The following is a 14,436-nucleotide window of genomic DNA, read 5'->3' on the forward strand; positions in this document are numbered from 1 at the left end:
AGAGTGCAGAAGAGGCCCTTCAGCCCATTGAGTCTGCACCTACACACGTAACACCTGACCCTCAACCTAATCCCATTTACCAGCGACTTGCCCTCTCGCTGTGAGCGTTATGATGTGCCGAGTTGTCATCCAAGTACGTTTTTGCCTCTGCCACTCTCCCAGGCAGCACTTTGCAAACATCACGAGGTTTTAAGAAAAAAAATGTTTTCCTCACATCCCTCCGAAACCTCTTGCCCTTTCTTTGAACCTGTGTATCCTTGTGACTGACCCTTCGCTCTGTCCACAATCTTGTACACCTCGATCAGATCGCCCCTCAGTCTTCTCTGTTCCAGCAAAACCAGCTGAAGCGTATCCACTCTCCCAGGTAGTATCCTAGTGAATCTCCTCTGTGTCCATTGGGTGCGATCATATACTCCCTGGAATGTGGAGAGCACACCTGCACACAGTCCTGTTACTGCAGTCTCACCAAAATTCTGTACAACTCTAACATGACTTCCATGCTTTTGTAATCTGTGCCTTGATTGATAAAAGCAAGTATCCGATATATGTTTTCACCACCCTGCTAACGTGCAGTTCAAGCACGGCAAAGCCCCTTTGTTCCACAGAACTTCCTAGCATCATGCTGTTCATTGGGTACTTGCTTGTCAAATTACTCCTTCCAAAGTGTATCACCTCACACTTTTCAGGGTAACATTCCAGCTGCCTATTTGACAATCCTGCCTACATCTTATTGTAGCCCAAGACACTCGCCCTAACTGTTAACCACCTGTGACCAATCTCAGTGTAATCAGCAAATTTACTAACCCAACCCTCCACACAGTCATTTCTGCCGTCTGTATAAATGACAGCAGTCTGTGCTGGCTCCCCTATTATTCATTGTACGCGCTGCCTTTTCCGTCTCCGAGCATCATATCCTCCATGGATTTTTTGTTTTGCTGGGGAAGGGATAGCATCACAGCACATAACCCCTTATGAAGCCTTTGATTGGCTCATTTTCTTAGACATAATCTCCTCCATCCTCGTGACCTAATGGTGTCTGAGCTCATCTAACGCTTGTGTTCAGAATCCCTTAAAACCTACCTCCTTTGCCAAGCTTTTGATCAATGGACCTTAAATCTCCTCAAGTCGCAATGTTCTATGAGCAAGTGATCGCTGTTATTTTCAAGAATGTTTGCTTGCCGTGCAGTAAGTGCTTGAAAATGCACAGCTTCAGAGACTTACAGTGGCTCATGCTAATTTGCTCACTAGCTTCATCCCAGCGCCTGCACAAGGAGGTAGATCAAAATCCTGCACCTCCTGAAGGCCCCTGTACTCGGTGGACACCGTGTGCCAATGCTCCCTCAGGTTTCCGTCCTCCACTTGTGAACCACCTCCCCATATCTTAGACCAAACTGGGTCTGTCTTTGTTATACACTGCTGTTGTCACTTCTAATGTTTGACCCAGAATAACGAACTCTGCAGCTTATTTCCTTGATGTAAAGCACACAGAGTCGCTGGCTTCTCTCCAGAAGGAGGACAGGTATTCTCAGGAGTTACAGCTTGCCTGTCAAGGGTACGTCTTTATAATTTTCACTGACCTGCACCGGCACCTCGAGGCACAGAGAATTCTTTCCTCAGTGACTGCTTGTTAAAGGATTCACATGTCTTTTTCCATTCCTTTGCTCGTAGCAAAGACCTGCATTGTGGTGTTTTTTGAGAAAACCAAATGTGGAGGTGTATGACAGGCTGATTATGTTGAAACTGTTGATGTAGAATATGGCCAATTACATTCCAAGTGTGCAACGGAAAACGCTTTAGTGGTCTGTTCCAGTTTAAATTGCTTGCAACCAGCTCACCTGAAAACGAACAGCCAAAACAGTTTCTTCAGATAGGGTTCTTCACACTCTGACCTAGGGCTGCCTTGATCATTTTGTTACTAAATGCAGTTCGTCAGCGTACTGTTAAGTCTTTCCTTTCCCCTATTCGCTGTAGGATTATCTGAATTGTGTTTCTAATTTCCTTGCATATTCCTTTTGTGTTGAGATAGACTGTGGAGTGATGTTTTGGTGACTGTACTCAGCTCACTCTACCCTGTGCTGCCCTGTATTGCACACAAGTGTTGATACTTGCTGCTGTTTAGCTCTCTATATGATCAAAACGACTTTATATGGCAACTATGTTTGTTTGTTGCTTTTAATTTTATTTGCACTTTTTTTTCGAACTGTGTATTTGGGGTTGGATCTGAAAGAGACCTTTAGATCGGGTACGCGTGTGCGTTGGGCTAGTGCAGTGTGTTTTTTTAATTCATTCACAATGAAAGCATTGTTGGCTTGGCCAGCATGTAATTCTCAGAGGGTTGTTAAGAGTCAACCATATTGTTGTGGGTCTGGGGTCATGTAGGCCACGCCAGGTAAGGATGGCAGCGTTCTTCCTGAAAGAACATTAGTGAACCAAATGAGATTTTCCGACCATCAGCAATGGATTCATAGTCATCCTTAGAACTCTTAATTCCAGATCTTTTTTATAAATTGAATTCAAATTCCACCATCTGCCGTGGTGGGATTCGAACCCGGGTTTCAGGATTAACAGTCTAGCGATAATACCACTTGGATCATCGCCTCCCCGTGAAAAAGCTATTCATTTGTTCAGTCCCACCTCTAGCCTCTGCCCCCTGACCCTGCCAATCAGTCCTTCAGGAGTATGGATGTATAAGAGTTTTCACGGCACTCATTTGAGTGTTTGTGACAGGAAGGCTAATCAATTCAATTCAGGAGTAAGTTATCGTTTGGATATTCCTGTGGAACCTGTTCAGGTAGTGTGTTCCAGATCCTCTCAGCTCCCCTCGCCCCCCCCGCCGCTTCGCGTGGGGAGTAATATTCTCAATATTCTCTCATCCCCTGTAATTTCCTCTGCCAGTTAGCTCAGTCTGTGGCCTTTGCCATGTGATGTGACAGAGGGGACCGACTCATTGCTCTGTCAAAATTCCTCTGCTTTGAACATCTGTATTGTTGGTGCCCCCCGATCCATCTCTGCTGTAAGCCTGTGGAACCGAAGGAGGTAGTTGGAATAAAGATGAGGATTGATTCAAAATCTGATAAAACGGGCTGACCGGGATGAATGGCCCACTCGTGATCTGATGGTACTGAAGGTTCGTTCGTTCTTTATGAAAAGGAATTTCCTGTATGAAGAAATTATGTTGGTGCAGTCGTTTTTTGTTTTGGTTGTCCCCACAATCTTGATTTTAAAAAAATTCTAATTTATTTCATGCAAGAATCATAAAATACAGAATGGTACAGTGGCTCAGTGGTTAGTACTGCTGCCTCACAGCGCTAGGGATCCAGGTTCGATTCCAGCCTCGGATGTCTGTCTGTGTGGAGTTTGCACATTCTCCCCGTGTCTGCGGGGCATTCCTCCGGGTGCTCCGGTTTCCTCCCACAGTCCAAAGATGTGCAGGTTGGGTGGATTTGGCCATGCTAAATTGCCCTGTAGTGTAGGCTAGGTGGATTAGCTGCAGGAGATGCAGGGTTACATGAATAGGGTTGAGGGGTGGGGCAGGGCTGGGTGGGATGCTGTTTGGAAGATTGGTGTGGACTTGATGGGCTGAATGACCTCTTTGCATACTGTAGGGATTTTATGATTCTCTATGTTGACTTAAACTGGAGGACCCCTTGAGTTGTGTTGTAACATATTTGAACAGGCCGATTGGAAAATATCGACAAGATATCGTGGAAGTGTTCAAGGGGAAATCTGGGGTGGGGGAAGGAATTCCATAGTTGGTTAGTATTAGTAAGAAAGCTGATTTGGTTTACCATAGACTTATTTTATTAAAAATTAACTGTGGACAATTTGGATTAGTCTTGGACCTGTCCTGTGAGCCATGTGGTGTTTTCTTTCTTGCCTTGTCTGATCAATTTAAGGAGAAGTGGGCAGTGGGGGAGGCTTTGTGTTTGACTCAGTGCTGAAGTATATTCCCAGAGACCTCTGGCTACACAGTTTGCAGGTGAGTTCATGTTGTTAGTTGGGAGCACAGTCAAACGGTCAAAGAAGGAGCAGTGATCCCTTATATTTCGTTGCATCGGTTGTACATTTATTAAACTTCGAAGCCTGGGTGATTTCTTCTGGAAAAGAAGAGTTTTGAAGTGAGTTGGTTATTCTTAACCTTTAATATGCAATGGGTCCTCTTGTGTCACAGTGGTAGTGCCCCTGTCCCTGGACCAGGAGGCCTGGGTTCAAGTCCCACCTGCTCCAGAGGCGTGTAATAACATCTCTGAACCAGGTGATTAGAAAAGGAGATTAATTTTTTTAGAAAGTGTGTAATGTTTACGTATGGAGTTCATTTGCTTCTTGAGGTTGGAATGAACTCATGCTGCGATGCAAGTAACCGTGCAGGAATGTTAAATGGGAAGAAAAATACAACCCCACTAAGTTGGATTTGGTGGAAATTGGACCTCAGTGTTCTGTTTCCGGGCAACAGCATGTTGTTGAGACTTGTCAGATTTGAAACAGTAAAGGTTTCACTCGTTTCTGACGTCATTAGAATGAGCATGGTTCTTTACCTGGTGTAAAATCTTACATTAAGTTCAAAAGATATAGGGGTGGAATTAGGCCATCAGTCCATCAATCTGCTGCACCATTTGATCATGGCTGATATGTTTGTCAACCCCATTTTCCTGCTGTTTGTCTTAAATACATCAATGACTTGGCCTCCATAGCCCTTTGCGGCAATGAGTTCTACCGATTCACCATCCTCTGGCTGAAGAAATTAGTCCTCGGCTCAGTTCCAAAGCGTCACCCTTTCACTCTGAGGCTGTGCCCTCGGGTTCCATGTCTCTCCTAGTAGTGAAAATATCATCTTTGCCCTCACTTTATCCAGCCCTCTGAGTATTCTGTAAGTTTCAATCCGATCCCTTCCACATCCTTCTAAACTCCATCGTGCACAGACCCAGAGTCCTCAATCTCTCTTCCAATGACAAGCTGTCCATCCCTGGGATTGTCTTTGTACACCTCTACTGGGACCCCCCCCCCCCCCCCCCAAAGACCAGCTCATCCTTCCTTAGATACGTAGCCCTAAACTGCCCACGAAATTCCAAATGTGATCTGACCAGAGCCTTATACAGCCTTTGCAGTACATCTGTGCTCTTGGATTCTAGCCCCTTCCAAATGAATGCTCGCATAACATTTGCCTTCCTAACTGCCAACTGATCTTGCATGTTAACCTTAAGAGAAACCTGAACTAGGACTCTCAACTCCTTTTGTGCTTCAGATTTATGAGGCCTTTTCCCATTTAGAAAACAGTCTCCGCCTCTAACCTTCCTCCCAAAGTGCATTATCTCACACTTTCCGACATTCTATTCCAGATGCCGTTTCTGTGCTGTGGAATTGTTAGCCACTGGAAATGAATTGCATTTTCTAGCTGAATGCTTCTATTTTAATTAGAGTGCTGGCTTAAGAGATGAGACTTCATTGTCATTTATATTGTGCTGCAAGTGTGTAATAAGTAAATACTTAAAAACTATACACCGTTCAGATGTGTTTATCAAGTACGTGTCTCATTCCATTTCTGTGTTCCAGGTTTCTGCTGAAGACCGCAAAACGCTATGGGCTTTAATAACTTTTTATGGAGGGGACTGCCAACTCAAACTCAACAAGGCTTGCACCCACTTAATCGTGCCTGAACCTCAGGGGGTGAGTGTGATGTTGTCGCTAGCATCGCCTGGAATGTACCCTTTTAAGACTGGATGTTGTCCCAGAACAATTTGCTGGCTATGACCACCTTTCCCTGTGCTTGATGGAGCTGCGCATTTCTGATCAAGACTTGAGAGTCATGCAGCATAGAAACAGACTCTTTGGCCCAACTAGTCTGTATCACCCAGATATCCGTAACTTAAATATTCCCGTTTCTTTTTCTCTACTTACGGGATGAGGGCGTCACTGGCTCGGCAGCGTTTGTTGCCCATCTCTAATTCCCCTGAGGGCAGTTAAGAGTCAACCACGTTGCTGTGGGTCTGGAGTCCCATGTAGGGCCAGGCCAGGTAAGGATGGCAGTTTCCTTCCTTAAAGGACATTAGTGAACCACATGGGTTTTCCCCCAAAAGTCGACAATGGATTCATGGTCATTGTTTGACTCTTAATTCCAGATATTTTTATTGAATTCAGATTCCACCATCTGCTGTGGTAGGATTCAATCCTGGGTCCCCAGAACATTATCTGGATCTCTGGATTAACAGTCCAGCAATAATACCACTATTCCTCTAAACCCATCCTATTCATATACCCATCCAGATGCCTTTTAAATGTTGTAATTGTACCAGCCTCCACCACTTCCTCTGGCAGCTCATTCCATACACGCACCACCATCTGCGTGACAAAGTTACCCCTTAGGTCTCTTCTAAATCTTTCCTCTTAAACCTATCCTGTCCAGTTTTGGACTCCCCTATCCTGGGGCAAGGACCTTGACTGTTCACCCTCTCCATCTCCCTTATGATTTTACAAACCTCTATAAGATCAACTCTCGGCCTCCTAATCTCCAGGGAAAATAGCCCCAGCCTATTCCGCTTCTCCCTATAGCTCAATCCCTCCAGCCCTGGCGACGTTCTTGTAAATCTTTTCTGAACCCTTTCAAGTTCAACATCCTCCATATAGCAGGGAGACCAGAATTGCACATAGTATTCCAGAAGTGGCCTAACCGATGTCCTGTACAGCTACAGCATGACCTCCCAACTCCTATACTCAATGCACTGACCAATAAAGGAAAGCATACCAAACACCTCCCTCACTATCCTGTCTATGTGAGACCACACTTTCAAGGAATTATGAATTTGTACTCCAAGGTCTTTAATTTCCAGCATTGTTAAACAATATTCCCTTTTCAGAAATGTATTCAAAATGGAGTTCTGTTTTGTGATGCTTGATCATTGTGGGGCTGGAAGGGGGAATGTTAGTCAAGGCAGGCTGCTCCTTTTTACAGTAGCCAGTGCCATTTCCTGGTTAGTTCATTCGCTAACCTTTTGGGAAGCTTATGGACATGTTAACAGCTCTTTGGTGTTGGTGAATGCGTGTGTGTGTGAGGCAAGTGTGTGACCGAAGGGTGATGGTGATGGTTGTGGGAAAGTTGAGGATCTAATCTCAGAATAAAGAGTCACGCATTTGATGCAGAAGCGAGGAGCAGTTTTTTTCTCTGAGGGTCGTGAATGTGTGACGTTCTTAACCACAAAGGGCTCTCAAAGACATTATGTATGTTCAGTGCTGAGAGAGTCCGATTTTTCATCAGGAAGCAAATGGATTGTTCTGGGTAGAAGGAGACATGGAGTTGGGGATGATCAAATCAATCATGATCTCTATAAAATGGTGGAGCGAATTCAAGGGGCTGAATGGCATACTTTTATGTTGGCTGGCCTGGCGTGAGCAGCAGCATTCTCTCTCGTTCCTGTTCCAGTTGCCTGGGTCTCCGACGCCTGTGTATGGCACAGTCTCTAAAATCGGAAGTATCACGATCAGCATGCTGACATCTGTTGCCGCGCACGTAACCTTGGAGCAGCTGCGGGCCGATTCGAGGGGATAGGGTGACCAGCTGAAAGGAGGGCCTGAGGCAGGGTGGATGCCAGCAATAGAGCATTAGGTAGTAGATTCACAGAAGGAGTTTGTAGGTCGTGTTGTGGAAGGCTGATGTTCCAAGATGTGCCGTGTGGCGGCCCTGAGTTTAGGAGCCATGTGGCGAGCGTGGGATGCCGCTGGAGCCGTGTGGTGGGTCTTATCGTTTCAAGCTGGGGGTGTACTATAGAATATGCCGTCCTGCAGCAGGCCTCTCTGCCCTGGACCACGTTTCCACCTGCACCACCTCTTTCATTAATTGGTTTTTGCTTTTTCTTTCTTCCCCCTTTCATCCCGCAAATATCCCTGTTTGAATGGTTTTCCCCATTGGAAGCTAGGGCTGAATCTGCCTGCAGCACCTTTTTGGGCAGGTATACCTCAGTAAGAGGGGGCCACACCGTGCATTGAGGCTGCCACTCAGCACAATCTAGAGCGCACTTAGCACCTTGACCAAGACTCCGTGATGATTTGCTGCTTCAAAATATATCTCCTCCTTTTCCCTGCCCGGAGTTTTCTGCCAATTTCCTTAAGTATAGGCGCCCTGCTGTGCAGCCCATCTGTTAGCAGAGAAAGCTTTAAATTGCTTGTTCTGGTTTGGAAAAGATCGTAGTCACACATTTGCTGAACCAGTGGTCAACTGCTGGGTGACTTTCATTTGTTCAGCTGGAATGATTTGAGTGTATACTTTCTTGGAGGGAGGAAGAGGGTCGTGCTAGTTAAACGGCTTTAATGTCAGATGCTGATTGCTGCTATTGAAGACAGAGATCTCTGAAAGGCTTAGGTCCCACAGAAATTGCCTGTTGGATGTATTTCAATGGGACAGTCTGTGTCATACCCATAAAATCTTTTTTACAGCCAGTTGTTAAAGGCAAATGTGCAGGGGGAAAACAAAATTGTGCTGTTGCGCAGGGCTGTAAATAGCCACTTAACAGCCATTTGCCTTGGGGGAGAATGTCCTGAGCCGACTGGGGAACAATATGACCTGTATCCCAATGGTGATGATCCTGTGGGAGCGTCTGCAGTCTGAAAAACAATTTATTAGCTATAACTGAAGGTTTCTCCGTTCCTGCAGGAAACTGCTTTAATGTTTATGGTGCTGTTGTTTAATACTAGATCAGCCGTAAGGCTTTACAGCCATCTGTCTGACCAGTTTCTCGTTTTGGTGGCCTCCTGCCCTTTTTAGTTCCACAGTGCTTGGCGACGCAGTATCTGAGCATGTGATGTCGGGTTTTAGCTGTAACTCAAGTATAAGGTGCCAAAAGGAAGTAATAAAGTAGCAGAACAAACATTCCCTGGTGTGGGGCAATCTAGGAACAGGAGGCCATGGTTTCGGGACAAAGGAGGGCAAATTTAAAACGGAAATGAGGAGAAGTTACTTCATGTAAAGGGTTGTGAATCTTTCAAATTCACTGCCCCAGAGTGTGTTGGATGCTGGGACATGGAGTAAGTTTGTAGAGAAGCGAGAGAGAGATTTTTAGTTAGTGATGGGTTATGGGGGAAAAGCAGAAAAGTAGCTTGGGAGCCAAGATGAAATCATCCGATATTGCGCTGATTAGCGGAGCACACTCAAGTGGCTCAATTGCCCACTCTTGGTTCTTCTATTTGTTATTTTGTTATATCTGAGTCTGGAAGTAACTCCTGTGCTTGTTGACCTACTGTGCGTTCTTTTCTGGCAAAACTGTAATTTTGAAACAAAACGTTCCCTCCGTATTTCCAAGTCATTCTCTGCCCTTGTACTTGTATCCCTTCCATCACTGTATCCACAAAAGATATCTTTCATCCACCAACTCCACGTCCTTTAGATCTCCCCGAGAGAGAAATGGTACCGTGGTGGATACAAAGCGGATCGCTGTAAACTACGGAAGGATAACCATGGACCGACTGGTTAGCTGGGCAGGGCGTTGGCAAATGGAATTCAGCCAGGGAAAGTGTGAGGTAACGCACTGAGGGAGGGCTGACAAGGCAAGGGGTTATAGTGTGAATGGTAGGACCCTGGAAAGCTACGGAGATCGTAGGTGCGTGTGTCAGCGATACGGGCAGAATAAGGTGGTTGAGAAGACCGAAAAGATACAAAAACAGAAGTTGCTGGAAAAGCTCAGCTGGCCTGGCTGTGTCTGTGGAGAGAAATCAGAGTTAACGTTTCGGGTCCAGTGACCCTACGAACTGACGGTAGTTAGAGAAAATGTTGGCTTTTGTGCAGTAGGTGGAGGGGGGGGTGGTGGTGGAGTAAATGATAGGTGGAGATAGAGCCCAAAGAGGATGAACAACAGTTGGACAGACAAAGGAGTGGATAATGTATCTGCCAACTAGGTTAAACTGTAATTGTTTCACCCGAGCTCCTACAGAATAAATGTGATCATTCCTTTGATCAGTGACATAACTTTTTTTAAAATCCTAAACTGTAATTTTTCTGTGAAAAGGTTTTCTTTTAAAAATAGGAGCCCAAGAATTTTCTCTGTTCTTTCAGGGGATGTGGGTTTTGCTAATAAAGTCAGTACTTTTTGTTTTGTAAGTCCCTAATTGCCCTGAAATTGAAGTGCTTGTTAGTCCACTTCCAGTGGGTAGTTAGGAATCAACTGCGTTGCACGGGGTCTGGAGTCACACGAAGGCCAGACCAGTGAAGGATGGTAGATCTCCTCCTTTCTGAAAGGGCAGTAGTGAGTCTGATGAGTATTTATAGCAATCAGTGGTTGTGTTAAGTCACCATTAAGGAGACAAATCTATTCAATTCCAAATGTATTGATCGCAATTTAGTTTTCACCAGCTACTGTGGTGAGATTGGGACTAGTGGCTGGCGAAGGAGTGTGAGGACAGGTTGGGATCATGTTACATGACACGTGAATTGTAAATATCAGCTTGGCTTTAAATATCTCTTTTATAATCTAGTTTGGTTGAATACCTGAGTTCTGCTGAAAGGGTTCCATGCATGTCACAGCAGTTTTGGGCCCTGTGTCTAAGGAAGGATGTGCTGGCATTGGATGGGGTCTAGAGGAGATTTATGAGAATGGTCTTGGGGATGAAGGGCTTGTCATATGAGGAGTGATTGAGGACTCTGGGTCTGTACTTGATGGAGTTTGGAAGGAAGAGAGGGGGGAATGGTTTTTGTAATTTACGGAATATCGAGAGGCCCAGATAGGGTGGATACGGAAAAGATGTTTCCACTAGTGGGAGGGGCTGGGACCTGAGGGCAGAGCCTTGGAACGAAGAGATGACCTTTTAGACCTGAGATCAGAAGGAATTTCTTCAGCTGGAAGGAGATGGGTCTGTGGAACTCATTGCTGCAGAAGGCTGTGGAGGCCAAGACATTGAGTGAGATTCTTGATGAGTAAGGAGGTCAGGGGTCACTGGGAAAAGGCAGGAGAATGGGATTGAGAAGTGTATCACCTGTGATCGAATGGCAGAGCAGACTCAATGGCCTCATTCTGTTCCGCTGTCCCATGGTTGTATGGATACTCTTAAATCTGTTCCTTTTTTTTAAGAGAAGAATTTTTAACAACTTAAGGCCATTGGTTAGAGACCACTTCTGTATCACAAATATGAAGTTGCTATTTTGTTTTTCAGGTCCTGGCCTCCTGTATTTTTGATACATTTGCACACTCTTTCTTTCCAGAATTACTGCGATTACTCCTGAAAGAACACCAGGCTATATTTCAACCGCCCGCAGCATGATCCATTCAAATTAGAAACCAAAACATTTCTAATTTCTCCCCAGAAAATTCTATGAACTCCTCCTGCCCAGTTCTCCTGGGTTTAGGTGCAACTTCCTAACGTGAAAAACGTATGTGAAACAAAATCAGAGGAAGCCTGTTAAAAGTGATGAATTCACATTTTGCTGTCAGCATTATCCTTAACAGGCTTTGCATGTAAATATTCACTTGGCTACGTGAGTGTTTTCCTGGTGGTAGGGTGAAAAATATACATATTATTAAATTGCAAAGGGTTCAGAAAAGATGTTCCCAGAAATGGAGGCTTTGCCAATAAGGAGAGGCTGGAAAGGCTGTGGCTTTGTTCATTGGAGTTGAGGGGTGACCTTACAGAAGATTTATAAAATCACGAGGGACGTGGATACAGTGAATAGCAAAGATCTTTTCCCCAAGGGTAGGGGAATTCAAAACTAGTGGGCACAGGTTTAAGATGAGAGGGGAAAGATTTAAAAGGGACCCAAGGGGAAACTCTTTCACACACAGTGTAGATCGTATGTGGAATGAACTGCCAGGGGAAGTGGTAGATGCTGGTACAGTTACAATACTTGAGAGAGTTTTGGACAGATACATGAATAGGAAAAGCTCAGAGGGATATGAGCCAAATACAGGTAAGTGGGACTAGTTTAGTTTGGGAAACCTGGTTGGCATGGGCTGTTTGGACTGATAACGTCTTTTCCATGCTGTATGACTTTATGACTCTATATGTAAGAACGGAAAAACTGTTGTCAGTGCCGTCTTCATTTTCTGTCCCGCTATATCTTAAAAAATACAAAAATTATATTTGTACCTAATAGAATGTAGCCATGGATGATTTTTTTTGGCAGGAGGAGGCCCTGTAGTGGCTCGGTGGTAGCCTCCCTACAAAAGGGAAAAAAGACTGGCCAGCCGTGGGTTCCACTTTTGGAGGCCTGTTGTGGAAAAAGAAAATAAAAGTGATGAATTTTCCCAACATAGGTGGCAGAAAGGTTTAATCTGTGTTTTCTTTCGGCAGGAAAAGTACAACTGTGCTTTGAGTCGAAGCAGCATCAAAGTGGTAACGCCAGACTGGGTGGAGGACAGTGTGACAGCGAAATCCCGGAAGGATGAGTGTGCGTATCACCCTCGCCTCATTGTTCTGGAGGAGGAGGAGGAAGAGGAAGAGCTGGCCGGAAACAGTGAGGAGCCGGAGATGGATGACAAGTGTTCGGCCAGGAGCAGCCCCGCGTCATCGCGAGCAGCCTCTCCGCTGAGCATCCCGGGCTCCCCCCCCAAGCGGTCGGGCGAGAAGGCGGCCGGGGAGATCATGTTCGACGACTCCTCGGACTCTTCCCCCGAGAAGCAGGAGAGGAACCTGAACTGGACCCCGGCGGAAATCCCAACCCCCACTGGCGCCGCCGCTGCGGCCAAGCGCAGGCTGGCTCACGGCAAGGAATCTGCCCTCATCAACCTTTGCGCCAACGTCCCGCCGGTTCCGAGCTCCGTCTCTAACCCGGAGGCCAGGGCCGGCTTGGTCGCCCCCGGGGGGCAGGGGGCTCAGGGCCCGGAGATGGTGACGGCCTGGAGCCCTGCGGTCAGGACGCTGCGCAATATAACCAATAACGCCGACATTCAGCAGATCTCCAGGCCGTCGAACGTGGCACAAGTAAGTGGCTCGTCGTTCCCGGGCTCGGGCACGCAGAATCTGTTACAGGAGAGCAGATGGGGGTTGGGCTTAGATTAGTTCACAGGTCGACACAACCTCGAGGGCCGAAGGGCCTGTTCTGCGCTGTATTGTTCTATGTTCTACATGCGGAGCGCAGCCTTTTTGTTCTGGATGATAGACCAGCGATGCGGTCGGATTGCGGATTGTGAAAGTTGGCTCTTCTGCTTTGATACCGTCTGTGACAGCGTCTCCCCGTCTTGCCCTGCTCGGGATTTTACCGATCTGAAATGAAAACCCGCCTTTCCCTGCTGAAGCTTTATCTGCTCCACCTCTGAACATAAGGACTCACGGCAGGAGTAGGCAGTTCAGCCCCTCGATTCTGCTCCACTGTTGAGTACGTTTGTGACTGACCTCCACTTGCTGCCCCTCTCCCATAACCCTCCACCCGTTACTAATCAAAAACCTGCCTGTCTCCTCGTTATTCATTGTCCCAACGTCTACCTCCCTCTGGGGTAGTGCAGTTCACAGATTCATGACCGTTTTGAAAGAAATAATTTCTCATTTCTTTTTTTAAATCTGCTGGCACTTAGCCTAAAATGATGACCGCTCATCCTCGATTGCCTCACTAGGACAAACAGCCACTCTAGACCTACTCTGTCAATCCTCTTTTTAGCATTTTATATACCTCAATCAGATCTCCTCCCATTCTCTGAAGTATAGGCCTAAACTGCTGCATCGCTCTCACTCTTATTGCCGGCATTTTCCGTTTTACCTTTGCAGAGATTACAGGGCCTGCTTCAAAGAGCTGTCGGAGTGCAGGTTCATGGTTCCTCGAAAGTAGAGATAGTGAATAAGGCGTTTGGTCCGCTTGCCTTTGTGGACAGTGCATTGAGTATTTGAGTTGGAAGGTCATGAGGTGGCTCTACGGGACATTAGTGAGGCCACTTTTGGAATACTGCGTGCACTTCTGGCCTCCCTGCCATAGGAAGGATGTTGCTGAACTTGAAAGGGTTCAGAAAAGGTTTAGAAGGATGTTGCTGGGGTTGGAGGGTTTGAGCTATAGGGAGAGGCTGATTAGGCTGGGGCTTTTTTCCCTGGAAGCTTGGAGGCTGAAGGGTCACCTTGTAGAGGTTTATAAATTCATGAGGGGCATGGATAGGGTGAATAGACAAGGTCTGTATCCCAGGGTGGGGGAATTCAGAATAAGAGGGCATAGCTTTACGGTGAGAGGGGAAAGATTTAAAAGAGACCCAAGGGGCAGCATTTTCACACAGAGGGTGTTGTGTGTATAGAAAAAGCTGCCAGACGAAGTGGTAGAGGCTGGTACAATTACAACATTTAAAAGGCATCCAGATGTGTACGTGAATAGGAAGGGTTTAGAGGGGTATGGGCCAAAAGCTGGCAGATGGACCTAGCTTTATTTAGGATACTGGTCAGCATGGATCAGTTGGTCTGAAGGGTCTGTTTCCATGCTGTGTATTTCTATGACTCTAAAATTCTGCATTCCTGCTCTTACTGCAAGATTGCCTCTAATGTGTGAGG

The 14,436-nt window shown here is 46.1% G+C and overlaps 1 protein-coding gene across 2 annotated transcripts in view; it reads left to right on the forward strand.

Moving 5' to 3' along the window:
* Nucleotides 1-14,436, forward strand: part of paxip1 (PAX interacting (with transcription-activation domain) protein 1) — a 101,863-nt gene that overhangs the window by 17,568 nt on the left and 69,859 nt on the right. For both annotated transcript variants that reach the window (XM_059639723.1, XM_059639728.1), the window contains exons 4-6: nucleotides 1,489-1,552; nucleotides 5,551-5,664; nucleotides 12,265-12,894. In XM_059639723.1, the coding sequence (XP_059495706.1) occupies nucleotides 1,489-1,552; nucleotides 5,551-5,664; nucleotides 12,265-12,894 (808 nt within the window). The remainder of the gene's footprint in view (nucleotides 1-1,488; nucleotides 1,553-5,550; nucleotides 5,665-12,264; nucleotides 12,895-14,436) is intronic.

The sequence above is a fragment of the Stegostoma tigrinum genome, chromosome 2, assembly GCF_030684315.1.
Source record: "Stegostoma tigrinum isolate sSteTig4 chromosome 2, sSteTig4.hap1, whole genome shotgun sequence".
NCBI lineage: Eukaryota > Metazoa > Chordata > Chondrichthyes > Orectolobiformes > Stegostomatidae > Stegostoma > Stegostoma tigrinum.